Here is a 27360-nt window from a genome sequence, read left to right on the forward strand (position 1 = left end):
GTACTGTGTCGCTCATCTTTGCCTGCAAATTTGATAACGAAAACCTCCGCTCCAAATACACACGTATCGTCTAGGAGGTACCCATTTGAAGGATTTTGGAACTTTTCGAGAGAGAAAAATTTCTCAAAACTCCATTCAGTCTTCATAATGTGGAAGCACCTGCATGTACATATCTATCTATTTAAATATTATGATGCTATAGCAGGTTTCAAAAAAAAAATTAACCACGGTTAAATATTTGTCACGTATGTGTTCATGATACTAGCAACTGTAAATGTTTATCACAGCCAGAAAAAGTAAACATTTCCTCAAAAAATAAATGGTGGGGCAAAAAATGTTATGATTCATAATATACAAAACTTTTTATATGTTTCACATGCATTTTGAACCCTTAACGCTTCGGCTCTATTTGACATGTGTTTTGTTTCTACTGTTTATGTTTTTGGATTGCTATAATGTTGATTTTAATAACAAAAGCATATTTGGTGTAGCTTTATTTTATTTTACACAGTGTTAAAATACTTCGTGAAGTGCCCAAAACCAAAACACCAAAAAGTAATTTTTTCTTGTTTTGACAATTATTCATGGTCCAAAACCATAACAGTAGCATAATATGAGCCTGACATTTCTACAACAAAATATCGTTTACAAACGTGCTTCTAATTTTTTTTCAAAACACTCTTACAAAAAAAACACTGTTTCTGTTTTAGCCAAAAATAAAATGTCTAAAACAACCCTTAATTAACAAAAATGACCTTAACAAACGATCACATACCATTTACATATGGTTGCATACTGTCAATGGATTTTTTTAATTTTATTTATTTATTTATTTATTTTTCTTCTAAAGTTATTGTTGGAAAAAAAAAAAAAACACTAGTAGTAGTAGTAATACAACTCTGCATTGACCATTCAAAAAAAAAAACAGAAAAACCCCGAATGGTCATCAAACTCAGAACCAAAGACTGGTGCCAAATTAAAGCCTTCATCTTCTTCTAGCTGCTGCTATATAACACGACACAGCGCCCATGATCACCGTCAATGCAAGGGAACTAACGTTGTCGAAAATGGCCGAAAAGCGCATTTCTTGCAGCTCCCAAAGAGTTGATACACACAGACGCAGCCCATCAAGAATCACCAGCAACATAGCTCTTTATTTTTGCAACAACTAATTCTATAGCACTTCACTTCATAACAGAATAATAATAATATATATATATATATATTTAGAGAGAGAAAAAATAAGAAAAGGAAAGACACATGAAACTTCGTGAACTTACTTTTAAAACAAGTGAGGAATCAGATCGAGGTATGAAGTGAGACTGAGATTTGAGTACGTACATTGTTGTTTTGGAGTTTACTTCTGTACTATTTTTGCATGTTAGATGTATCTATATATATATATATATATATATATATATATAGGGAGATAGAAGAAGTTAATTTGTGAGGTTTCGAGGATGCTTCCTCTCATCATTAGCAAAGGTGGTGTGTCATGAATCAGTGTGGGGTCTCTTTGAAAATAAAACAAAGGCTGTGTCCTGAAATTTTAACTCATTGTGAGGTGAGGCCGAAAATTAAATGAAGTCCAATTCTAGCAGTTATATTCCTACCGAACCATGAAATAGACTTTTAATTTTTGTTTTTTTAACTTAAAAATTCATTCAATTTAGTGCATGTCACGTTTAAAAACCGTGCATCAAATAAAATTCTAAATTAACTGATTGAATGTTTGTAGAAGTTTATTGAAATATTTAAGTGTCACAATTTTTTTTTCTTATGTTATATTTGATTAAAGTTATTTTTGTCAATCGCTAAAAATTTTAGATGGTATAAAAAACACTTTATGTCATAGACTCGTGATAGAGTTAAATTTACATGATTTGATTTGAGTGGGAGTGGTGCTACAAAGTCGATGATTTCAACATAGTTGTCATGAATTCTCTATTAAATTATTTAACAAAACTTGAATAAAAAATAATAATAAACGAATTATAAATATTACATTGTATAATAAATAAATAAATAAAAATAAAAATATTAGCCCATAATACAATATATTAAAATTATACGAAATTGTGAAAGATGGTACTGTACTCAATTTGATAGAATGAATACTTTTGGTAAAAAAAAAAAAAAAAATTATTAGATAAAATCAAAAGAAAAAAAAAAGCCAAACAGGCTAGGTATTCTTCTGTAATAAACAATTGGGATTCACGATGAAGATCATCTCTTACTTATATTACAACAATCTAAACATATCTTACTTATACTACAACAATCTAAACATATCCACCTAACTCCAAATGCATCCTATACTGCAACAATCTAAACATATCTCTAAATGCATCATAATTTACAGCGAAGATCTTATCTTCTCTATATTTCTAATACAATAGCCTATGCATAACTCTAAAATTTTGTAGTACCTAAAAAAAAATAATTCGTGTCATTAACTAATTGAATTAAATCACATCAAAACAAATATCTTACTTTAATGATACATGTCATTAATACAATGAGGTTAATAAAATATTTTTCTTGGCGCGTGTTCGCGTGTGACTTGGCAGGGCGTGACAATAGGCTCACCTGCAACACTTTCCAAAAAGGCGCGTGAACTCTACACAATTCGAATGATCTTTTTCTTTTTTTCTTTTGGATTCGAATGATTGTGGAACTCCTTCTCTAACGAAAGATTTCAGAAGTTGAACAGTGATTCGGAAAAGCGCGCACACACACATATACACACATATATAAGTATATATATATATATAGAGAGAGAGAGTCGCAAGGATCATCAACTTGGAACCCTGGATGTATTTTGTTTGAGGGATTCAATTCAATGGGGTTATGGGAAGCTTTGCTTGATTGGCTACGAAGGTAATTCAATCTTTGCGGAGTTATGTTGGTTGATTCAACCTTCTATTTCCAATTGGCAGTAATTTCAATTTATTTTTTATTTTTCAGTCTCACTCTATATTTAATGACTTCAATCCAACACATGGCTTGATGGGTTTGTTGATACTGCTGAATTTTCTATTCTTTTGTCTTTGTTCTGACAATTTGTTGAATAAAGTCTTTGATTTGAGGTGTTTAGACTCTGAATTTATTCTATGTAATAAATAAATAAATATATATATATATATATATAGGTAGAGGTTATGACTGTGGTTTTGGTACTGTGATAGTTGACTCAATTTGGTCTTTAGTTGTAGACCCTTTATATATTTTATATGTATTTGACAATTTTGTTGAATAAAATCATTGATTTGAGGTGTTTAGATTCTGACTTTATCATATATATAGGCAGAGGTTAGGATTGTATTTTGGTGCTGTGATGGTTGACTCAATTTGTTCCTTGGTTTAAGTAATACATGGATGGGATGCTATTTCAGGATTGGACAGTGTTATAATAACCATTGGCCTTATGGCTAACATCTCCAGATCCACCCCTTTAAATATATTTTTTATCTCTAATGTAGCTTGCTAACTCTCTGAGTAAAGGGCTTGAAGGTTGAAGAAACCGGATCGTAGTTGCAACAAACAGTCATACAGAAGTTGACTGATTTATAGGATATGGCCACATTATCAACTTGCCATTGTGTTTGCCTCACTTAGTTGGACCAACTATGCTTGCAAGCTCATGCATTAGTAGGTGGTTAGTTTACCAAGTTCTTACCTTTGTTTCAGTTGGCTAGTTTTATGTTAACGTATGATCAATTTCTAGTTTTGTTAAAGATTGGCAGAATCGAGATTCATATATGATTGGTAAGATGTACGGAGGATCAGATTAGGGATCATAGCAATCTATGAGATGGGAAGATACTATGTAAAATGGATATACGTGTGTCTAAAATTCTTAGAGATTTTAAAATATCAAAAGTGGAGAAAATTTTCCGACCATCACTAAGTGAGTCCCACCTTTGCGGTTGCTATGGAAATTTTTTAAAAAATAGAAAATTGAGATCTAAGGGGCCTTGTTTCAGGGAGTTCTGGGTCATCAAAAAAAAAAAAAAAAATTAAGTTATCTTTTCATGTATTACAACAGAGAAAATATTAAGAATATGATATTGTTTTTATAAAGAAGACTATTAGTTCTGAATCTTGACATTTCCCTTTTTATTTTAGAAGGTAAATGCGAAATGCAGTTTGGAGATTGTGTCTTTATAATGAATGGAGTTTCATCAGTAGAGATTAAAATGCTCTAAATACTATTTCTTTAGTGAACAAAGTAATTTATAAGTGGAATTTCATCAGTAGAGATTAAAATTCTCTGAATACTATTTCTTTAGTGAACAAAGTCATTTACAAGAATGCAGATTTTTTTAAAAAAAATTTATTTTAGATTTTGCAGTCTATTTATTCTATTGAAGGTAGATGTGTTAGCAGTTATAATTGCTTGAAGGTGGAAGTTGTGTAATGTGCTTAAGGTTGTGGTAGATAGGCATCGTCTTAATTCTATTTGACCCAACTAGAAGAAAATTTGAACAGGAAAATTATGACTCTTGACCGCAGGAGTCATATCCCGAATGTAAGATCTTGCTGATCCTAATGTCTTTGAAAGATTGTCATTGACCAGGGAGTGTTGATTGGAAATCGGATTAAAATGTATGGGATAAAATCGAGAATCATAGGTTTTCCCAATGATAAGTTTAGCAGCAATTATTTCAATATACTAGTGACAACTGACAAAGCAGGATGATGGGAGTAATAAAGTGTAGTAGCTTTTATGGAGGAAAGGCAGGGATGTGGTGGTGACACTAATGTTGAAATTTCGCCGGTGACAGTGGTCGAGATAAGTGATACCAGTAGGGTTGTGGGCTGGTCTGTAATGGGTGCATTTGATGCAACAACTCCTGAGTAGCAGTTGAGATGGTATTGTTTATGTGAAACAATTTATTGCTGTGACTGACATTGAAGTGGCAGTGATGATGGGACAACAGTAGTGGTGGTGTTGCTGAGCAGGACTGTAGTACCAGCGGCAGTTGGGAATGGCAGTGGTAACACTCAACACAATATGGAGGTGATGTTGGAAACACAGTGCCGGGATTGTTAATGGGAGAGTTTGTTTTATAGACTGGAACAACTGAAATTATGCTCATGAATTGGTAAATCCTGCGAGGGGAAGAGCAACTAATAGTTTATGCAATAGTATAATTGTATTGATCTTCTTGTTAATACGTTAGTGTTGATTATGTTCTTCGATAAATGATGACACTAGTGCTGAATCAGTACGTAATTTTTTTGGGGCACCCACGCCATGTTATCAGAATTTTGGCATATCTCTATTTGTTATGTTTTCAATTTCTTCTGTTGTCACCCTGTGACATACAAGGGTTAGTTTTCTTGGCACTCAAAGATTGGGTTCAAATAATTTATTGCACACCTAGGAAACGATCTTCAAATAAGCATTTGATTTTAGTCTGTTATTTTGTTTCTGTGGACTGTTGGTGAATTGTTGAATTATATAGTCCAGTATGAGTGTCCAGTAACATGCACATGGTTAGGTTGGCTACAAAATGAATTTTTTGTTATAAACATGTCTCTCCATTGTACCTACCTCGGAGTTCACTCATATGGTGAACTGTTTTTCGCTGTTAGTTTCTCAGTTTTATGTTGACTCATTGAGTGGGTTGTCAAGTTAATTATATTAATTTACTTTTGGAATAATATCTTTTGTTGATTGCAGCCTTTTTTTCAAGCAAGAAATGGAATTATCTTTGATAGGCCTTCAGAATGCAGGGAAAACATCACTCTTGAATGTTATTGCAGTAAGTCAATACTCATGGGAGATTTGAGATATTATTATCATTATTATTTGTTTTTATCATGTTTGATGCTAATACTGTGATATTGTTGCTGCACTTTCCAAGACTGGTGGATATAGTGAAGATATGATCCCCACGGTATGTAAACGTTTTATTCTATTTAGTTTTGCTCGAACATTACCATAAGCTACCATTTTGCATTAGATTCTGTAACTGGTAATGAATCGTTTTAATTTTTTGTCATTCAACCAATACATATCTCTTGGTCACAGGTTGGATTTAATATGAGGAAGGTTACTAGAGGGAGTGTGACAATAAAGTTATGGGATCTTGGCGGTCAACCCCGGTTTCGTAGTATGTGGGAGAGATATTGCCGTGCAGTTTCAGCCATCGTGTATGACTACTTTGCTATTTTCCCCTTGCATACAATTTAGTAATTCTCAAAACTATAAGATGATCATGAAATTTTAAATTTGCCTAATGCTGTGCCTGCCCTTTCTTTCTTTGAAGCTATAATTAGATTAACATAATAAGAAGCAAAAAGGAAAATTCAGGAACAAACAAGTGAAAATTATGAAAATTGTAAATTCCAAATCAAGCAATAATAACTAATGGAAGCCAGACAGACAGAAGTAGGAAAAGAAAGGATCATGGTGCACTGGATTGTCACTTTAAGTCTTTGAAGGTATAGGCTCCGTCTTCCGATTAACAAAATTTGCTTCTGCATAGCTGGTCTTGCAACAGTACAAAAGACTCATAATGAAGAGTCTTGGTAAGAAATCTATTGCAGAAAATGAGAGTTTTCTGAGGATCATCTATATATTTTTTTCAAGGTGAGGATCATATCAGAACTTGACAGCTAACAATAGAAAAGGAATCACTTTGAAGAATCACATGAATCGTTTTGTTGCAGGCGCCCTCCCTGAGTTTCCTAATAAACTTTCAATTTCTACCTTACTAATGTCTTCTGAACTAATCGAATTTAAATATGAGAGCTGATATTTTAAGATGGTCTTTCATGATTATCCCAATAACTAGGAAGCCCATGTCAAGACAAGGGCAATCAAAATAACCAGTGTAGTGTCTGCTGACTGAGTCTTGAATGAGATTGGATAGTTAAATAGGGAATCTAATTATATTAGTAGTTGTGGAAAGGGTGGAAGATACTGTATATAATATATGTACTTACGAGAGTCTCTGACTGCACCCGAAAAAGGGTGGAGATACAATCAGAATAAATAAAAATAAAAATAACAGAAATTATACAAGGCAGTACAAATCAGAGCATTCAACTAGCAAAGCAAGAAATCTCATAAACATTCTAATTTTAAAAGCATTTTTCCAACCGATGCAGACAGAAAATACTTTGTGGCAAACAAAAATACTTTGTCTTCTTATAGGTATGTACGAAGCACATTAGAGCACAATGCATGCTTCTTTACCTACGGAACATTGTCAAACTCTTGGTGACATATTCTCCAAAAAGGAGGCCAAGAAATGAATTATCTTGCACAAATTTTCCTTGTTCCTCTTCAATTTCAATGCTCTATTTATTCAGGATTGAGTTTATTAGTATATCTAGATTTGAGCTAAGGACATTTAAATAAAAGTAATTTCCTATTTGCATATTCTCGCATCTAGTATATTGAACCATATCCTTTCATTAATTAATATCAAGTTGGTAGAAACTATTACAAGCTCTGGAAAGTTAAATCTGATAGACAATCTGACTATTAAATTTCACAAAGAGTTGATTTGCAAATTCGGATGAGAGTTCATTTCAAACAAGCTCTAATTGAGCCAAAAACAAATAAACAAGTGATAAATAATTAGACAGAGAAATAAAACGCTAGTTTTACTAAAAATATGGCGTTACCGTTAAACATAAACTTTTATTTTAGTGCATTCACACTGCCTTTCACTTTTTAAATTTGAATCATCATATAGCTGCAGCAGGTTGTGGAAGACTAAAATTAATTGATTTTAGTTGCTACACCAGGTCTATGAGGTCTACGTGCCTTTCTTTATCATTGTTGTTCTGTGCACACTTCGAATTTCATAGTTGATTATTCAACAATGTATGGCAAATCAGTCATGATTCCCCTTTGCCACGGGCATTTGAAGTTTACTAGTGAGATGTCTTTCCTAATCAATGTGCCATCTTTTCTTTTTCTTCTCTGATGCAGTTATGTAGTGGATGCTGCTGATCCAGATAACTTGCCTGTCTCGAGAAGTGAACTGCATGACCTATTGAGTAAACCGTCATTGAATGGTATTCCTTTGCTGGTACTAGGTAACAAGGTCGACAAATCTGAAGCATTAACTAAACAAGCTCTAACTGATCAAATGTAAGTATAGATAACTTCATTTCCCCACTGTGATTTGCATTGTGATTGGAAGGTGTTGCTGTGTGGGGTGTCATGTTAGATTGTGCCTTCATGTTAAAGAAAAATTTGTGGCCGAACAAATGCTTGCTTTGTCAATGGTGTAATGTTTGTTTAGAACAGTTTTGCACCATGAAGTAGAGATTAAGAGAACTACGCGTTTTTCTTTTTGAAACTTCACAAAATCACAGGAATGCCGGTTCATTACATTGCCTGCCCCCTGGGTGATTGATTTGCTGTAAATATTCAATTTCTTGTTTTTAACCTAAGTAGAGAGAGCTGATACAATGACCCTTGTCCCGCCCCATTTTTCTGGTTTGCGGAATATTATATATATGGAAAATAATCGGTCCTAAGATAAGAATTTTGTTACTTTGTGCAGGGACCTCAAGTCTATTACAGAGCGGGAAGTCTGTTGCTTCATGATCTCATGCAAGAACTCTACCAACATTGATACAGTTATTGATTGGCTTGTAAAGCATTCGAAAGCCAAAAACTAAGTCACCATTTCCTTCAATTTTTGCATATTGCTTTTTCCCGGATTTTGTAAGGCTTGATTATTGGGCTGGCGGGGTTCTTAATATCTGACCATATTTCTTCTTCCTTCTTTTGCTTTTGCTTTTGTTGGCCCCCCTCCCCCTGTTGGAACCGGGACGTGATTTGAAATTCATACACTGATAGTATTCTTACTGGTGCATGAATGTGGTGTTTCTATGTTAAGGAAATGTTTACTGACATGATTTATAATTATTTTTTTTTTTTCGAAAGTACATAATTTATAATGTTGCTTATGACACATTCATATATTTTTCTTCTTCATTTTTATTTTTTATTTTTTAATTTTTTTTTTGGGCAAACTAGAGTGAGGGGGAGGGAGACTTGAATACGGGCACACCCGCTCAGGGATTTGGGTGCTCTACCAATTAGGTCACTCCTGACACATTCATATCTCGAAAATGATATTCCATGTTGTGTGCTGGAGTTGGAAACTGCTATTGAATGGTTGGTTGTATAATGAACTCTGCGAAAGTCTAGTGATCTGAAACTGAAACCTTGCTTAAGCTTGGGTTTCAAACTCGGTTGCAAACTTACAATTCTGCCAAGAGTTGGAATTACTACTTAATTTTTTTTTTTTTAAATGATCTGTATTTTAATTAAGAAAAAAAATATACTGTATAAATTAGGCTGTTTAACAACCCAGCATTAACAAGTTCAAACTTTTCAAGATAATGAGACCATCGACGAATTAAGTACATAGAGGCTTATAAAGTTGATACCATTATTGAAAGATATTTAGTTCAAATTTTAACTATTTATTTTTTCAATTTCAAATTTAAAGGTTGTAACATAAAAGTTAGAATGTTGTCACTCTCATCTAAAAAATGCATATGATAATTAACATATTATGATAAAATTAAGTTCTTGTTCCATATTATTAGTTTGTTGTCTTGACCTTCTACTTTTATTTAGTTCACGTACACACCCACGTGCTCATACGAGGACTTGAACCATAAATTTTCTATTTTAGAAGGTGAAGAAGTACTATTAGGCCATACTATTAGGCTATAACTTTTGGTAGTAGTTTTTTCGGCTTAAATTTGAAGGAGAATTTATGTCATTTTATTTCAAAATAATATATAAAAAAACTTTCTAGGAGTGCATTGTCTGCCCTCAATATGCATGATTTTTTTTTTTTGTTTTCTCCGTTTGATTCGTTGTTAAATATTTTTTTCAACTAAAATATATATTTTTATTTTTATTTTTTCGGTGCTTGACAAAGGTTTAGGTCAAGGTTGAGGTTGAATCCATCGGATAATACTTGTAAAATAACTTCTCGAAAATTAATGAATAAATTATTTTTGTTAGATTTTAATATTTTTTTCTTCGTAAATATTTTACAACAACCAAACACCAAAAGACATAAAAAAAATATTTTTCAAAAATTTTTTTATACTCAAACAAACAAATGAGTAACTGATCAATATTATTAATTAATAGATATTCTCTCTTTTAATTTTTTTCCCCTTGTCGTGACAAATAACTAGCACAAATTTGTCCCTACAAAGACTTCAACACTTTATTTTTTATTTTGTAAATTTTTTTTCATACTTTATTTTTTGCTTTGGAAGTGTGAAGAATGACCGAATTAACGCTCTTGGTGATTTTTTATTTTATTTTTTATAGTGATAGTTGAATATAGTATAAAGAGTTGTTTTACATATTTGAAAAGGGTTGTGATATTCTTCACTCATTTTGTGCATTATAATTACCCTTCAAAATTGAATTGCAAGAATACATTTTAGAATAATTATTGAGTATTTATAGTATTTACTTGATGCCATTTACTTAAGGAATTTTTTTTTGTTAAGCTACAATATAAAAGTGAAGTGAAAATTAATATCATTTATCATATAAATAATATGATTAGAAAATTAGTTTATTTTGGATTTACTTCCATTTGTTCATTTAAAGAATACAAGAAGAGATTTAATAAGCTTTATTTTGTAATTTTAATTTTATAGCACCACAGTTACCGGAAAAATTTAAAAAGCAAACTTTAATTTAGGAAGAAAGAAAATGTGAAGAAAAGAAAATATATTTTCTTACTCATAAAACTTCCAATATATATATATATATACACGGAGTATATATTTTTGGCACAATGTCCCAAAATATTATTTAATGTCCTAAAATAAATCAATTTTGGTTTTGGGCGCTTGCACGCTGACGTGGCAAAAGCTATAATAAAATATTTTAAATTTCGTGACAAGACTCTTATTTGACTACGAATTTGACCATTGTCCAATGTCGTGTAACTATAGTGTAAAAGTACAGTTATGCCCTTCAATATTCCCGGGAAGCTCAAACACACCCTTCAATTTTTTGACGGAAAATTTTTATAAACTGATGGAAATATTCCAGTAGTTCTCCGCGCTTTTTGTGTTTTTTTTTTCCCCTTCATTTCCTGCTTATGCAAAAGTTTGATCGAAATCTTTCCTTCTCTTTTTCTCTCGATCCAAACAAAATGCTAAGAGCTCAAACTTTCTAAGTTCCTTTTCCATTTATTTTCCCCTGTTTTCTCGGGAACCAAACAGACCGCTGGCGTCAGGGTCGGGCCTCTTCACTTCTCGTTTTCGTCTCACAAAACTAAGGTATGGTCATGTGTATTTCTAAAGAGTTACATAAAGCAAGTTCAGCTGCAAGCCTGCAACTGCATGTGTGTGTGAATTTATCTTGTTCTTATCGACAGTGAAATGGACAACACTAGTTTTCATTTAATTCAACTTCTGAATTGATACAACGATTTCTAACACTTAGGCACATTTTTTAGCACAAATTTGATGATTATTTACATATATTGTGAAGCACTTATGAATTATTAGCTTCATGTTTTGCTTAAAAATGAAGTTATAGTACTCCATCTTGCCACTAATACATCATTGACAGTTAATTGCACCTTTGTGGTTGATTCGCTGGTATGATTGCTGTGTTTGACTAGGTTTTCCAAGGAGGCACATGTTTAATCTTGGTCTTCCCACCTTGATGTCCCTAATTTTCTTGATTTTTGTTAGTTAGTCTATTGATGGAAATCTTTTCAGAGAACAATTATACTTGTATTAATTAAATAGTTCCACTGGAGTTTTTGGAGTTAGGCTTTGGATCATATACGTTGAACAGAGTAAAGTAAAGAATTGGAGTTCACCAATTAAGGCGGGGCACTCCAACAATCGTATTTCTGTATTGATGCCTGTTAACGCTTGTACTGTTATTTGTATTATTTTTATTTTCATTATTATTTTTTTGCAGTTTTCATGAATTTACCATCTGTTGCAGTTTAATTTTTTTTTGAAATTTGTTGAATTCAAACACTTTTTACAATTCATTTCTCCTGAGGTGGTCTATCCCCATGCGTTAGACAAGTTCATCTAGTCTGTTGTATGATCGGCGTATCCCGTTAAGTTTGAAAGGGAAGTTCTATAGAACAATTATTGGACCAGCCGTTTTTTATGGGACTGTGTTGGGCAGCAAGTAAACAACACATGCATAAAGTGAGGGTGACATAAATGGCAAATGTTAAGATGGATGTGTGGTAAGACAAGAAATGATAAGATCAGAAATGAGCACATTTATGAGATGGTTGGAGTAGCACCAATTGGAGATAAAATGAGAAAAAATCTGTTATGGGTTGGACATGTGCACATTCGGTATTGGGCCATCAATAGCATGACTATACCTTCCTTATTCATTGCAGGTTGGTTATTCGTAAGCACGGTTTTAGCTTACAATGTGTTTGGAATCACTAGTTGTCATAGGTGCGCCTAGGCTCCAAAAAAGCCTTAGGCTTGTCAAGGCTCAGCCAGAGTGCCTCAACTTAGTACAGGCTAGGCCCCTTCAATCAAGTTCACATAAAGCACCCAGGCTCGTGCTTTTTAGTAAGCTCCAGGGTCCAAAAAGGCGTGCCTTTTATTTTTTATTTAATGACTACTACATTAAAATGTTCTTTTTATGATATCATGATCATATTTAATGGATCGTATTGTTTATATGAAATATTTGACAAAATTCATAAATCTATGGTTCACTACTTACATTAGTTGTAGTTAGTGCTTGATTCTGAATATATATGATAGTGTATGTTTAAAATTTGATTGATAATAGTTTTTTATTGTTTCAGATTTTGTAATAGTATTTAATTTTGTTAATGCATATGCATATGAAAGGATTTTTGAGCATTAATTTACCTGATACTCTTAGTTGATATATTAAAAATACCATTTAGTGAATTTTATATTATTTGTGACACATATTTGGAATTGTTCCAGTTGTACATTTATTGAATTTATATGCAAAGAGAAAAGATATATATATGTTAATTTAGCTAATCGATTGAATTGACATACTGAAAAAATTCCTTACTTGATATTGACAAGTTCGTGCTGCATACTTATAGTTAATATGCATTATTATTACACATGTGCCTTACTTCGATCAGGCACATGCCTTATATTGTGCCATGCGCTTAGGCTGCAGAAGACCTTCGCTGCTTTAGTGCGCCTTGAGCCTTTAACAACTACTTTGGAAGCCCTTGGCCAATGGGTATTTCACAGAGAACTGACAAGGAATTCTATTAATAACTGGCTGTTTTTATCCTTTGGAACAACTCAATGAATTTAGTAGATCCTTTTAGGAGGCCCTAGTGACCATAGATCAAACCTATCCAATTTTTACAGTGTGATGTTTGGCGGTTCACGAACTAGCTGTACATACCCTTTCTTTATTCACTTTTAAGTATGCTGGTTAGTAAGAGTGACATGGTCCAGATTGAGGGCAATGCTAGGGGGGGAAGGGAAAGACCAAAGTTAACTTGGGTGGAGTTAGTAAGGAAGGATATGGTAACATATGGTTTGATTGAGACTACGACTTTAAATAGAGCAGAATGAAAATATAGGATTCATGTAGCCGACTCCAAGTAGACTTTGTTGTTGTTGTTGGCTAACACCGTTTTTCTGTCAATCCAAATGAATGCTCTTTTATGCTCAAACTAGTTCTGGGAATGTTGAAGCCAGTAGTTTTTATGTGGTGAAATTGAAATTTGAAACTATATGGTTGAGCTCATCTTCTGAACTCCCTTATTCTAAAGGGACATTCCAAAAATTAGACTCGGGAGCTTTTGGTTCCAATGTGAGAATCTTACCACCAATTGAATGCCCGTCTATGCTCACTGTATACTACTTGTGCCCACTATGTTTGAGCTGACTTAGAATTTGTGAATTGGCACCTGACATACCATTTCTAATTGGCCTATTCGGTCCAGTGTTGTAGCACCTACCATATTTGACTTTGCTAATTGTGCTTTGAGTAAGACATTTATCAAGATATATGAGGTTGATAAGCTTCTTTTATCTTCCTCATTCATAAATTGCTTTAGTTTCTTCTGTTTTCTTAAAACATCAAATCTTTCTATCCTGCAGAGGTTCTTTTTTTTTTTTTCTTTTTTTTTTTTTTTTAAATTTTCTTTACACAACCTTTTGATGGTTATCACTGGGTCTAGGATCTGATGCATTTTTGTTTCTTTTTCAAATTTGGTGGAGAATCTTGTTAGTAAAGTTGATGATTCTCTCTTGCTTCTGAAATTAACTTGTATCTTATATCTGCCCTAATTTTTTGAAACTATATAAAAGATTAAATGCAACTATATTGGTTTGACAATTCTTCATCCAAGTTGAGAAATATAATGGGAAGCCCTAGAAAATATAGCATCACAGTGATCACACTATCGGATCAAATGGCCAATTGAGATTATCTTGTTTAAATTAAAGTCTGTGATTTTGATTTCTGATTGTTGTCTGTATATGATAATAGCTTGACTTGGTTTACCTTTAATTAAGTGGAACTGAAATAGGACGGTCTTTTGTTATCTTGCTATTAGAAGATTGAAAATTGTTGGAGGTGGTGTCATCATGTTATGCAGATGCTAAAAGCTTGTGTAGTAAAATAAACTCTATTGGCTCAGTGAAGATCCATATGGTGCAAACCCCAAAGGCATGGAAGAATTGGCCAAGAACTGCAGTTATAAGGTCGAGGTCTCGAGTTCGATGCCCCTCCCTTAAGGCTAGCCTCACAGCAATTTTCCCTAGATTAAAATTGGCATGTGGCATTAGGGCTTGCCATATGTCTGGAGGGATTAGACTCACCGAAAGGGCGAGAACATTCCCCTAGCTGCCAATAACAGAACTCAGTACCTCTCACACCCAAACCGAGAACCAAATATGATCTATATATGTTCAGTGTATTTTTTTGTCAGCTGCATTTGCAATAACTTGGTGAACTTTGACAGAGCATTTCTATGTTCTACTATCATAGGGTCCAAGAAATACAATGCAATCAAATACAATATTCAGTTGGTCCTATGGACTTTTTACCATGAATATAACTCCAATGAAAAACAACATCCCTAAGCCTCTTTGAGTGTTTTTGGAGCTCTACTTTTGTTTTATGTAGCCTATGGAGTAACTGACTTCACATCCAAGGTAATGAGGTTTGTAGATGAAAGGAACTTGGGTTACTTAGTTAAATTGCTGATTACATGGCTATCTACACACCTAGGATATCAATTGTGCCAACTGACCATTGATGTTCAACATGTCTATACCCTATATGTTGAAGTCATGATAGTCAAACATGATTATAATGTATCAGATTATATTTTTGACCATAAAATGTACGATTGAACAAAAACATAAGTGAAAAACTTTGTTCAATAACAAAATTCTGTGTCCTTTACTCCTTTATCATTGCATGTTGTCTATATGTGCCAACTACATTTTGTTAATAGGGGCTTGAAACGTTACGGGCCTTTTCACGGGCAATGTCGCGACAGTTGTCGAGAATTTGGATAGCTAGATCTTTTTATATTATTTATTTTATTTTTATTTTTATTTTTCCTGTGATTACCTCCATATAGCCACATTCTCCTAGATTTGTTTGCTATCGATACCCTTAGCTCTATTTGTCTTGGATTAGTTTTGGTTGTTCATCATCATCATCATCCTTGCCTTAATCACATACGAAAGTTTAGGTTGTTATTGTGAGTGATTGGTTTGTTAATCATGGATGTATAAACTGGTTGACACTGAATAAATGTCAACATTTTTTAGGTTGTCCAAGCTGGAGGTGACAATAAATTTATAGGTTTTGCTTTTCAAACCAAAAAAAAAAGGTTATAGGTTCAATCCTGGTATGCATAACTGGGTGTTGGTATCCGCTGCTCACTTCTCAAATTTCTGATGAAATTTCTTGTCAGAGAAGATGTACTTATTAGCATTAATTAACATGTTTTGTTGTGGTTTTTAACCAGGCTTTGTGCTATGCTGCTCTAAAGATTTAAAACAGAATCATACAGAGCGATGAAAACTATACAGGTAAATGAATTCTCTTATCTTAATGAACTTACTGGTTTATTCGTGGTTAGCTTATTTTGTTCGATCTTTCAATCTATGATGATGGATCTTGTTAGAACATATATATTTGTATTAACATATTCTGTACCCGAAGCAAGAATTGGACTATTCGACCAAATGCCCAAGCTTCGATGCTTGTTTTGTTCTATTTCTGATCACTGGAGAATCTTGAGATACTTTACTTATGTAACATCAAATCAATATTTCAAATTTTCTTAATTCTTACATACTTTGGATAGTTGTACCATCTTATGCTTCTGATATTTGTGATCAATGTATTTTTAGTAGTTACTAGTGAGATAAAAAAAAGTTTCTGTGGCTAAGCCACCTTGATATCAATATCTGCTGCTTATGTACATCTAATCTGATCGGGTAGAATCTTGTCAGAAAAAAGTATGTATAAATTAAAATTTGTTCCTGGAGTTTCTGAGTTGAATCTGGATCAGATTACTTTTAACAGTTTTGAAATAGAACTAAATAAACCATAACATGCTGGCAAGTAAATTAAAAAAAAACCCTTAATAACTATGATCAATGTATTCGATTAGAGGTATTGGTAAGGTTACAGCACTAATACTAGCTTGCCTGCATTGATATCAACAATTTGCAGCTTATTTATTTAGTTAATGATTTATTAGTGAAGGACACTGTAGAATTGTATATGTCTTGGTTAACGTTTTTCTGCTTATGATTTTAAGTTTGGTTTTGGGTCTGATTACCATAATCAGATGTTCAAAACCAAATAATATTAGAGCACTGTAAACTATGTAGGTGAGTAGATTCGATTATTAAACTCAGGCAATCCAAGTATTGAACTCAGGACCTCACACAGCGAGAATTATGCCATTAGACTAAATACCCAATTGTTGATACTTGTTGCATATTGTTCCTGATCATTGTGTTCGGTTAGATTCACCAGTTGTTTCCAGTGGAGGATCTCAGCATCCTGTTGCCTTGCATAGCTTTGATGCTTCTTGTCTGCTTAATACATAATCATGCTTTGGATGGTTGATATACCTTTGATTTATGTCGTTAGCATGTATTATTAGATTTACTAATTAGATTAGTATCTATCTTTATGTTTCTCTTAATCCAATCAGGTACAATCTTGTCAGAAAAAAAAAGTACTGTGAATACTTAATCAGGTACAATGTAGATGCTTATTCTCTCAACCAAAGCAAGAATCATACCACTAGACCAAATACCCAATTGTTGATGGATTTCACGTTCCATATATGATCAATATGTTTGATAAGCTTGGTGATAAATGCTGTAGAGAAATTTTGCAGTATAATTCATTTGGTAGTTCACATCTCATGATGTATTGTGAATGATTTGTTGAAGTTTTGCTTTCTCATTACCAAGCCCTTGGTTTAGGTGGTGTCTGTCTCACCTCCGCAAAGGAGAGGTTGAGGGTTCAAGCCCCACTTGGGGCAAAAAGTGTTTGTCAGTTTCTTACCTACCACCAAAAAAAAAAAAAAAAAAAATTAAAAAAAAAAGAATAGTTTTGCATTCTCCGTTGTTCTTTCACTTAGCTACATTTGTACTTAGGAGCACAGTTGTTAAAGGCCCAAGGCGCAATAAGGCGCCAAAGCTCTTCTAGAGCCTAAGGGCAAGGTGCAACATAAGGTGCAAGCCTGATTGAAGTAAGGCACGTGTATGATCATAATGCACGTGGATCATAATGCACGTTAATTATAAGTATATACAGAATAATCATATTATGCAACGCATACTTGTCAGTATCAAATAAGGAATTTTTTCAACATATCAATTCAATTAATTAGCTAAATCAACATAGATATATCTTTTCTATTTGCATATGTATTCAATAAAACATATGAATTGCAAATATGCGACATAAATAATAAAAATTTCTTTGAAAATCAGAGCTTTAATGTTCATAAATGATTTCATACGCATATGCATTAACCAAATTAATTTTGATTATAAAAATGAGATAATTAAGAACTGTAATTATGCAAAACTTTAAATATATATTATCATAAATATTCATAATGAAGCACCAAATGAAATTAATGTAAGTAGTGAACCATAAATATATGGATTTTGTCAAATATTTCAAATGTTGGAAAATATGATCCATTAAGTATGATCATGATATGATATATAACATTCTAATTTAGTATTTATTTGATTTAAAAGAAAAATTATATGAATAAATAATTAAAAATAAAAGGCACTTTTTTTTTTTTTTTGGAGCCTGGAACCTACTTAAAAGTGCGAGCCTAAGGGCTTTAAATGAGCTTGACTAAAGGGGCCTGGTTTGTACTAGGTTGAGCTGAGCCTTGACAATGCTTTTTTGAGCCTAGGCGTGCCTTTAACAACTATGAGTTAGGAGCGTCTAGTGTAGTTTGAAAAACCAATTTTCTTTCATTAAGCCTGTGAAACTTTTCTCAAGAAAAACAGCATTTTATTTTCCTAGAAAGCAAAATGCATTTCATATTGTCACCCTATTATCTGAGATTTTTTGTGTATTATGTATGGTCTTTGCAACTAGTGGGGATGCAAGAGATTAGAAGGCATTTGGGTCTCTTGTGTTTGCAGTAGAATGCTTAGACATTATTTTAAAAGTAGAAAGATATATACACGTGAGCATAATTTGTATGTTGGCAACCTGGTAAAAAAGGGGCATTCCGGGAATCGAACTCGGGACCTCTCGCACCCGAAGCGAGAATCATACCACTAGACCAAATGCCCAATTGTTGTTGCTAATTCTCTTCTCTGTTCATTTAAGTATTATTTGACTTACTATGTTGATGAAACTATGAGAACTGAAAACTATGTAGGTGAGTAGATTCAATGATTAAGCTGGTGCATTTTAAGAATTAAACTCAGAACTTCGCGCTCAGCAAACATTTTGCTAGTAGACTGAATGCATTTGATTTCTGATCAAGGTGATTGGTTAGCTTTACCAGTTGTTTTCAGTGGAGGATCTCACAGGCATGGTAACTTTCCTAGCTTTGATACTCCTCAAGCTTAATTCCTACTTGTAGATTGGATAGTTAATAACTTAATATGCCTTTGATATTTCCTATTAAAATATTTTTCTATATAGACTAGTGCGATTACAAATTCTACTAGTATGCCTTTTTCTTTTTAAAATTCAATCAGACAGAATCTTGTCAGAACATTAACATTTTCTCCTGTAGTTTCTGAACTGACATTGGATCAGTTTGCTTTGGTAGCTTTAAAAAAGAATAAAATGGAGCTCTGAAATTGATGTAGATAAGAAAAACCAGTTTTGAACCTTTAATAACTGCATTCAATGTTTGATTAAATTTGCCACTAATGTCATGGTGTTTATAATGTCTTGCCTACCTTGACTTTAGTATCTGCTTCTTATTTATTTTATTTATTAACCATTGACAAAGGATCATGCAAAATTATATTGGTTTTTATTAACATCATCTTGATAATTTTAAGTTGATGCTGGATCATAAAACCATAATTAAATGATAAAAAGAAAATAAAAATAGTGCACTAAAAGTTATATTGTTGAGGAGATCCACAAAATTGTACCACAAGACCAAATGCCCAGTTGGCGATGCATGTTCTTCTATTTACTATCATTACTTTTATAAGATTGACAATACATGCCATTAAAAATCTTTGCTGCATATTGGCTTAATATTCATTTGGTAGTTCATATCTCTTGATATTCTTTTTTTTTTTTTTTTTTGCATTATCCAAAGTGCTTTTACTCAGCTACATTTATACTTGGGATGATCTGATACAATTTGCGATCTGATACAATTTGCAGGCTAGATCCACTTTAATTGTGCATTTTTTATGAAACTTTCTCCACAAAAGCAAAACTCACACCCCCCTCTCTCTCTCCCCCCCCCCCCCCCCCCCCACACACACACACACACACACACACCAAAAAAAAGTCTTAGTTGTGGGGTATTCCGAGAATCGAACTCAAGACCTCTCGCACCCAAAGCGAGAATCATACCACTAGACCAAATGCCCAGTTGCGGACGCATGCCATCTTCTATTAATGATCAATGGTTTGATACAATTGACAATACATGCAATTGAAAATATTTGACTGCACCTGTGGAGTTTTTGATCAATCTTTTCTTCAGAGTAGCAGCATTTTCTTTTCTTAGAAATTAACATGCAGTTCATATTGTTTTCCTGTTCTCTGATATTTTTGGTGTATTATGGTCTCTCCTCCAACGGAAATGCAGGAGATCAAAAAGCATTTGGATCTCTGGCGTATCTTGCATTCCACAAAAGATGTTTGCTGTTACTTTAACATTGTCAGATTACTCCAGTTGTGTTAGAAAGGTATGAATTAGAGCTCTGAAAATGACATAGGTATGAAATTAACTTTTGAACCTTTTAAAAAAAAAACTACTAAAGTTATAGTGTTGCACTGTCATGTTTTAATTTTAACTTGACTTTGGATCAGAATACTGTGGTCAAATGTTAGGAAAAATATTTAAAAAAATAAAAATAGAGCTCTGAAAAATGTTAGGAAAAATATTATAAAAAATAAAAATAGAGCACTGAAAAATATTTAGCTGAGTAGATTCAATGAATACAGTGGGGCATTCCGAGAATCGAACTCGGGACCTCTCGCACCCAAAGCGAGAATCATACCACTAGACCAAATGCCCATTTGTTGATGCATGTCATCTTCTATTTATTATCAATGTGCTTGATAAGATTGATGATACTTGCAATTGAAAATATTTGCAGCATATTGATAGTTCACATCTCATTGATGCATTCTGGGTGATTTTAGGTATGATTTTCATTTTCAATTTCTACTCAGCTACATTTGTACTTAGGATCTAGTAGAATTTGCTGGCTCATTTCAATTAAATATTTGATGAAACTTTTCACGCGATAAGTTGCGTTTTCTTTTTTTAGAAAAAAGAAAAAAATGCTATGTAATCTTTCTCTCTGAATATTTGGTGTATTATAGCCTCTGCACAAGTGTGGATCCAAGTGATTAAAAGGCTTTTAGGTCTCTGGTGTATTGCAAGAAACGGAGCTCTGAAAACTATGCAGGTAAGAAAATTTACTGTTGAACCTTTAATAACTGCTATGAATAAGTTTGACTAAATTTACCAATTATCACTAAGGTTACAGTGCTTATACTGGTTGGCTACCTTCATTTTAATATCTGCTGCCTATTTGTCTATTTTTACCATTCATTGATGAAGGATCATGTAGAATTATAGTGGTCTTAATAAACGTTGTCCTGATAGTTTTAAATTGACTTTAGATCAGATTACAGTGGTCAAGTGTTAAAAAGAAAATAAAACAGGGCACTTAAAGCCATTTGCTAGTTGATAATATTAAGTGGACTTTGGATTAGATAACTATGATCCCCTGTTTAAAAATAAAATACTACAGAAGAATCGAGAACAAAGATGAAAACTATGTAGTTAATAATTTTAAGTTGACTTTGGATCAGATTCCTATAGTATTGTTAATAAATAAATAAATAGTAGAGCATTTAAAACTCTGTAATTGAGTAAATTCAGTGAATTTGGGGCAATCTGAGAATCGAACTCGGGACCTCTCGCACCCAAAGCGAGAATCATACCACTAGACCAAATGCCCAGTTGTTGATCCATGTTATTTTATAATTATGATCAATTTTTTGATACAATTGGCAATAAATGCAACTGAAAATCTTTGACTCTGAACTTTTTGATGAATCTTTTCTTCAGAGGCAGCGTTTTCTTTTCTTAGAAATGGAAATGCAGTTCATATTGTTTTCCTGTTCTCTGAGATTTTTGGTGTATTATGGTCTCTCCTCCAACGGGGCTGCAGGAGATCAAAAAGCATTTGGATCTCTGGTGTATCGGGTGTTCCGCACAAGATATTTAATGTTATTTTAACAGAAAGATTACTTCAGTAATGTTAGAAAGGTATGAATTAGAGCTCTGAAAATGATATATATATATATGGAAAATTACTTTTGGACTTTTAATAAATGCGATCAATATGTTTGATTAAATTTACCATTAAGGTTACAGTATCTACACTGCTGCTTATTTGTTTATTTTACTATTATGTACAATATATTTGTCTTGATTAATATTATGTCCTGGTAATTTGAAGTTGACTTTGTATTAAATTATAGAAAAAATATTCAAAGTAAATAAAAAAATAGAGCACTGAAAACTATGCAGTTGACTAGATTGAATGCATAATGTCTTGGTAATTTGAAGTTGACTTTGGATCAGATTATAGAAAAAATATTCAAATTAAATAAAAAAAATAGAGAACTGATTGAATGCATAAGGAATGGGGCATTCCGAGAATCGAACTCGGGACCTCTCGCACCCAAAGCGAGAATCATACCACTAGACCAAATGCCCAGTTGTTGATGAATACCATCTTTTATTTATAATCAATGTGCTTGATTACATTGATTATACATCCAGCTGAAAATAGTTGCAGCACAATAACTTTATACTCATTTGATAGTTCACATTTCATAATGCATTGCGGATTATTTGAAGTATGATTTGGATTTCCAATGTGATTTTATTCAGCTACATTTTTACTTGGAGGATCTTGTAGAATTTGCTGGTTCAAGTCACTTAAATATGCCTGTAGAATTTTTTATGAAACTTTTCTCCGGATAAGTTGGGTGTTTTTTTTTTTTCAGAAATAAAAATGCAGTTCTTGTGTCATCCTGTTCTCTGAATATTTGGTTTGTTATAGCCTCTGCAGAAGTGGGGTTGCAAGAGATTAAAGGGCATTTGGATCTCTGGTGGTGTGTTTTGCAATAAATTTTGTTGTTCGTTTCACAATATTGCATTACTCTGGTAGCATTAAAAAAGAACAAATGGAGCTCTGAAAATTATGTAGGTAAGAAACTTCACTGTTGAACCTTTAATAACTGCAATCAATAAGTTTGACTGAATTTACCAATTACTACTAGGTTACAGTGTTTATACTGGCTTGACTACCTTTATTTTAATATCTGCTACCTATTTGTCTATTTTACCATTCATTGATGAAGGACCGTGTAGAATAATTGAATCAGATTACTGTGGTCAAGTGTAAAAAATGAAAATAAATAGGGCACTGAAAGCCATTTACTAGTTGATAATTTTAAATTTACTTTGGATCAGGTTACTATGTTCCACCGTCTAAAATTAAGTGCTATAGAGAAAATGAGATTTGACAACTCTGTAGTTAATAAATTTAAGTTGACTTTGGATTAGATTGCTAAATGGAGCATTTGAAACTTTGTAATTGAGAAAATTCACTGAATCTGGGGGCATTCTGAGAATTCAGAACTTGGGACCTCTCCCAGCACCCAAAGCGAGAATCATACCACTAGACCAAATGCTCAATTGTTTATGCATTTCATCTACTGCTGCAATTGAACATATCTGCTTCGAATTGCCTTAATTTTCTTTTGGGTGGTTCATTGTCTAAGGATATTTTGTGGTTAATTGTAGAAGGTTTTTGCATATTCCCAAGTGCTTACAAGAATTTTGTACAATTTGTAGGCTCAGTCCATTTTTATCTTGCCCGCAGATTTGTTTATGAAACGTCCAGCAGATTTGTTTATGAAACTTTTCTTTAGAAAATCAAAATGCAGATCATATTGTCATCCTTCTCTCAGATTTTTATGGTCTCCCCACCAATGCAGGAGATCAAAAAAAACAAATATAGACATGTGAACTCTGTTGTGTCTCTCCTCCAATGTGGATGCAGGAGATCAAAAGGCATTTGGATGTCCGGTGTTCTGGAGGAGATATTTAGTGCTACTTTAACACTGTCAGATTACTCCAGCAATGTTAGAAAGGTATGAATAAGAGCTCTGAAAATGATGTGTATGAAAATTTACTTTTGAACCTTTAGTAACTGTGATCAATATGTTTGATTAAATTTACCATTTTAACGTTACAGTATCTACACTGCCTTGTCAAATGGTAGAAAAAAATATTCAAAAAAAAAAAAAAAAGAGATTGAATGAATAGAGTGGGGCATTCCGAGAATCGAACTCGGGACCTCTCGCACCCAAAGCGAGAATCATACCACTAGACCAAATGCCCGGTTGTTGATCCATGCCATCTTATATTTATAATCAATGTGCTTGATTACATTGATGCTACATCCAACCGAAAATAATTGCAGCATAATAACTTTATATCGACAGTTCACATCTCATGATGCATTGCGGATGATTTGAAGTATGTTTTGGATTTCCTATTTGCTTTTATTCAGCTACATTTGTACTTAGAGGATCTAGTAGAATTTGTTGGTTTGATTCACTTAAATGTGCCTGTAGATTTTTTTATGAAACTTTTCTGGGGATATGTTGTGTGTGTGTGTGTCTTTTTAAAAAATAAAAATGCAGTTCATATATCATCATACTGTTGTCTGGATATGCAAGAGATTAAAATTTTAAAAGGCATTTGGATCTCTGGTGTATCTGGTGTTTTGCAAGAATTTTTTTTGTTCTTTTAACAATATTACATTACTCTGGTAGCTTAAAAAAAGAACAAATGGAGCTCTGCAAGCTATGCAGGTAAGAAAATTTACTGTTTAACGTTTAATAACCGTAATCGGTAAGTTTGACTAAATTTACCAATTATACCACTAATGTTACGGAGTTTTGTACTGGCTTCGCTACCTTTATTTTAATATCAACTGCCTGTTAGTCTATTTTACCACTCATTGATGGAGGATTGTGTAGAATTATAGTGGTCTAGGTAAAACTTGCCCTGATAATTTTATATTTGACTTTGGATCAGATTACTGGTCCATTGTTAAAAAGAAAATAAAATAGGGCACTGAAAACTATGTAGTTGATAATATTAAGTTGACCTTTGCATCAGATTGCTATGGTCAATTGTTTTCTTTTCTTTTCTTTTTTTTTATTATTATTATTATTATTATTATTATTAAAAAATAATAATAATAAATTCAGTGAATATGGGGGCATTCCGAGAATCGAACTCGGGACCTCTCGCACCCAAAGCGAGAATCATACCACTAGACCAAATGCCCAATTGTTGATGCATGTTATCTACTTCAATTGAAAATATCTGCTTCGTATTGCCTTAATTTTGATATTTTGTGGTTAATTTTAGAAGGTTTTTGCATATTCGCAAGTGCTTACAAGAATTCTGTACAATTTTTGTTGCAGATTTGTTCATGAAACTTCTCTCTATAGAGATTTTGAATTTTGATGGTCTATGGTGCTTTGAGTCCATTGCTGTTGGGATGAAAAAAAATAGAGTGCTTAAAATATGAAACAAATATAGACTCGTGAACTTTGTTGTGCTGTGTTGACAGGTTGAAAAAAAAATTGAAAAAATAAACAAATTAGGGGCATTCCGAGAATCGAACTCGGGACCTCTCGCACCCAAAGCGAGAATCATACCACTAGACCAAATGCCCAATTGTTGATATGTGTCATCTACTTATTCAATTGAAACTATCTGCCTTTTTTTGATATTTTGTGACCAAAATAAAAAAAGGGGCATTCCGAGAATCGAACTCGGGACCTCTCGCACCCGAAGCGAGAATCATACCACTAGACCAAATGCCCAGTTGTTAATATTGGTTTTCTTCTTTTATAGCTTAAGTTACAACGTCACTGTTAAGAGTCAACCTACAAAAAGAAAAGGGGGCATTCCGAGAATCGAACTCGGGACCTCTCGCACCCAAAGCGAGAATCATACCACTAGACCAAATGCCCAGTTTGAATAAACCCATCACTCATTTTTTACCTGTTTAGTTATTAGAGGTTTTTATTTTATTTTTATTTTTATTTTTTTTTTGGGTCCTTGTTTATTATTTGTCCAATTAAGAAAAAGAGAGAAAAAAATGGTGGGGGATTGGGTTTGAAATTTAAATGTGTATTTTAGATTTTGAATGTGTATTTTAGATATGGTGTCAAATTCTTGTGGGTTACCATCAAATTATCTAGAACATTATATTTGGATAGATATAAATGAAAAAATATATATGGATATAATAAATTGGAAGATAATCATGTCACTTATTTAATTGTCAGGTCATAATGAATTTTAATACAGTAATGCTACTTTTATCTCTTTCCTCTTAGAGTATTTATCTGATCAGGACTTGTATTATTTTTTGTTTTAATAATATACTAAATGGAGGAAATTTGGGTGTCCATTAAATTCTCTCCAAAAGTTTTCATCATTGCAAGGGTTCTATTTTATATATATATATATATATATATATATTTGAATTCTATTTTGTTATATTGTTCAAATAATTTGTAATTGTGGGAACAGTTGATACAACTGTTTACACCAGCACCATTATTTAATGGTAGGATGTTTCTATGGGTATTATTTTTAATCATATAACTTCTCTACCAACTGAACTCTCTTTAACCTCTCTACCGACTAAAAATTCATCACACGACCCCTTCCTATTTTTGCAATAGGACTTCTTGAGCACTTTTTGAATAGACACTTGACATGACACCGAGACAGGACTATTTGAGCACTTTTCGAACAGACACTTGATATGATACCGAATTAAGATATAGATTTAGTTCTGATATGATTTATAACTAGGGATGGGCTTGTAGAGTATTTTCGTAATTGTATTATGAATTTAACGATAATAAATAATGAAATAAAATAAAGTATATGAATAAAATTATAATTAATCATTATAAAAAAGGACGCTTATGGCGAGACAATCTTTTCCCATCCCACCTCAAAACAATTTAACCACCTCTATAATTATTCTAAACAGGCAGCTACCCAATGAAGTGAGGTATTTTGTCCTCATTAACTGTAAGGGATTGACTCTTATCCTTTAATTCAAAATTTTAAGTTATCTATATTAAGTAGTGTCGTATATCTACTTATATATATATTCTATTTTTTTTTCAATTTCGAATTGGATGTTGGACGAGTCTCTCAACCACCATTGAAAAAAAGCCAGGTACGACATATTTTTATAATTTATTATATATATAAATATAAAAATAAGCACATGCAAATGGTTTTAAGTTCTTGTGACAAAAGTGGGGGTCAGTAGTCTATGCTCAATAAAATAGATACGATACCTTAATTTTCATCATCAAAGTGAAGGAAAAAGCAACCAACCAAGTGAGGTAGCCAGTTGGGCATTTCATGATGCTATATGCTGGAAATCAAACCTGTGGGTCCATCACCTTTTCTTAAAAGAAGGATCAATTGTGTTATTCATCTGTGCCAAATCAATTACAGTAATATAGATACTTTA

General features: G+C 32.9%; 1 protein-coding gene, 1 long non-coding RNA gene and 9 other non-coding genes across 16 annotated transcripts; 2 read left to right on the top strand and 9 right to left on the bottom strand.

The window, feature by feature from the left end:
- Positions 1-2655: 2655 nt before the first annotated feature.
- LOC132300085 (ADP-ribosylation factor-like protein 8b) lies at positions 2656-8948 on the top strand. Its single transcript, XM_059797018.1, has 6 exons — positions 2656-2880; positions 5690-5771; positions 5874-5906; positions 6041-6162; positions 7955-8116; positions 8535-8948. The coding sequence occupies exons 1-6, from the start codon at positions 2843-2845 to the stop codon at positions 8650-8652; spliced, it is 555 nt and encodes a 184-aa protein (XP_059653001.1). The 5' UTR covers positions 2656-2842; the 3' UTR covers positions 8653-8948.
- Positions 8949-11085: 2137 nt separating this feature from the next.
- On the top strand, positions 11086-26287 carry LOC132300086 (uncharacterized). Of its 6 annotated transcripts, XR_009480282.1 has the most exons (12): positions 11086-11304; positions 15811-15890; positions 16011-16074; positions 17214-17258; positions 18924-19082; positions 20331-20430; positions 20845-20890; positions 21074-21159; positions 21931-22028; positions 22831-22977; positions 23771-23926; positions 25274-26287. It is a non-coding gene; the product is annotated as an uncharacterized LOC132300086 (long non-coding RNA). The 6 variants fall into 6 exon arrangements; XR_009480279.1 differs by lacking the exon at positions 25274-26287 and having other exon boundaries at positions 23771-25265; XR_009480284.1 differs by lacking the exon at positions 25274-26287 and having other exon boundaries at positions 23836-25265.
- Positions 18763-18834, bottom strand: TRNAP-CGG (transfer RNA proline (anticodon CGG)). Its single transcript has one exon. It is a non-coding gene; the product is annotated as a tRNA-Pro (tRNA).
- On the bottom strand, positions 20691-20762 carry TRNAP-UGG (transfer RNA proline (anticodon UGG)). The gene has a single exon. It is a non-coding gene; the product is annotated as a tRNA-Pro (tRNA).
- On the bottom strand, positions 21646-21717 carry TRNAP-UGG (transfer RNA proline (anticodon UGG)). Its single transcript has one exon. It is a non-coding gene; the product is annotated as a tRNA-Pro (tRNA).
- TRNAP-UGG (transfer RNA proline (anticodon UGG)) lies at positions 22410-22481 on the bottom strand. Its single transcript has one exon. It is a non-coding gene; the product is annotated as a tRNA-Pro (tRNA).
- On the bottom strand, positions 24105-24176 carry TRNAP-UGG (transfer RNA proline (anticodon UGG)). The gene has a single exon. It is a non-coding gene; the product is annotated as a tRNA-Pro (tRNA).
- On the bottom strand, positions 25063-25134 carry TRNAP-UGG (transfer RNA proline (anticodon UGG)). The gene has a single exon. It is a non-coding gene; the product is annotated as a tRNA-Pro (tRNA).
- Positions 25456-25527, bottom strand: TRNAP-UGG (transfer RNA proline (anticodon UGG)). Its single transcript has one exon. It is a non-coding gene; the product is annotated as a tRNA-Pro (tRNA).
- Positions 25607-25678, bottom strand: TRNAP-CGG (transfer RNA proline (anticodon CGG)). Its single transcript has one exon. It is a non-coding gene; the product is annotated as a tRNA-Pro (tRNA).
- On the bottom strand, positions 25757-25828 carry TRNAP-UGG (transfer RNA proline (anticodon UGG)). Its single transcript has one exon. It is a non-coding gene; the product is annotated as a tRNA-Pro (tRNA).
- Positions 26288-27360: the final 1073 nt, after the last annotated feature.

The sequence above is a fragment of the Cornus florida genome, unplaced genomic scaffold (assembly GCF_030987335.1).
Source record: "Cornus florida cultivar Cherokee Brave unplaced genomic scaffold, ASM3098733v1 CherokeeBrave_3.0.0_Hap2_Chr03, whole genome shotgun sequence".
Taxonomy (NCBI): Eukaryota; Viridiplantae; Streptophyta; class Magnoliopsida; order Cornales; family Cornaceae; genus Cornus; species Cornus florida.

Coding starts and splice junctions, on each gene's coding strand:
- LOC132300085 (XM_059797018.1), top strand. CDS start 2,843: ATGGGGTTATGGGAAGCTTTGCTTGATTGGCTACGAAG. Junction 5,772..5,873: donor CACTCTTGAATGTTATTGCA/GTAAGTCAATAC, acceptor GCACTTTCCAAG/ACTGGTGGATATAGTGAAGA. Junction 8,117..8,534: donor CAAGCTCTAACTGATCAAAT/GTAAGTATAGAT, acceptor TACTTTGTGCAG/GGACCTCAAGTCTATTACAG.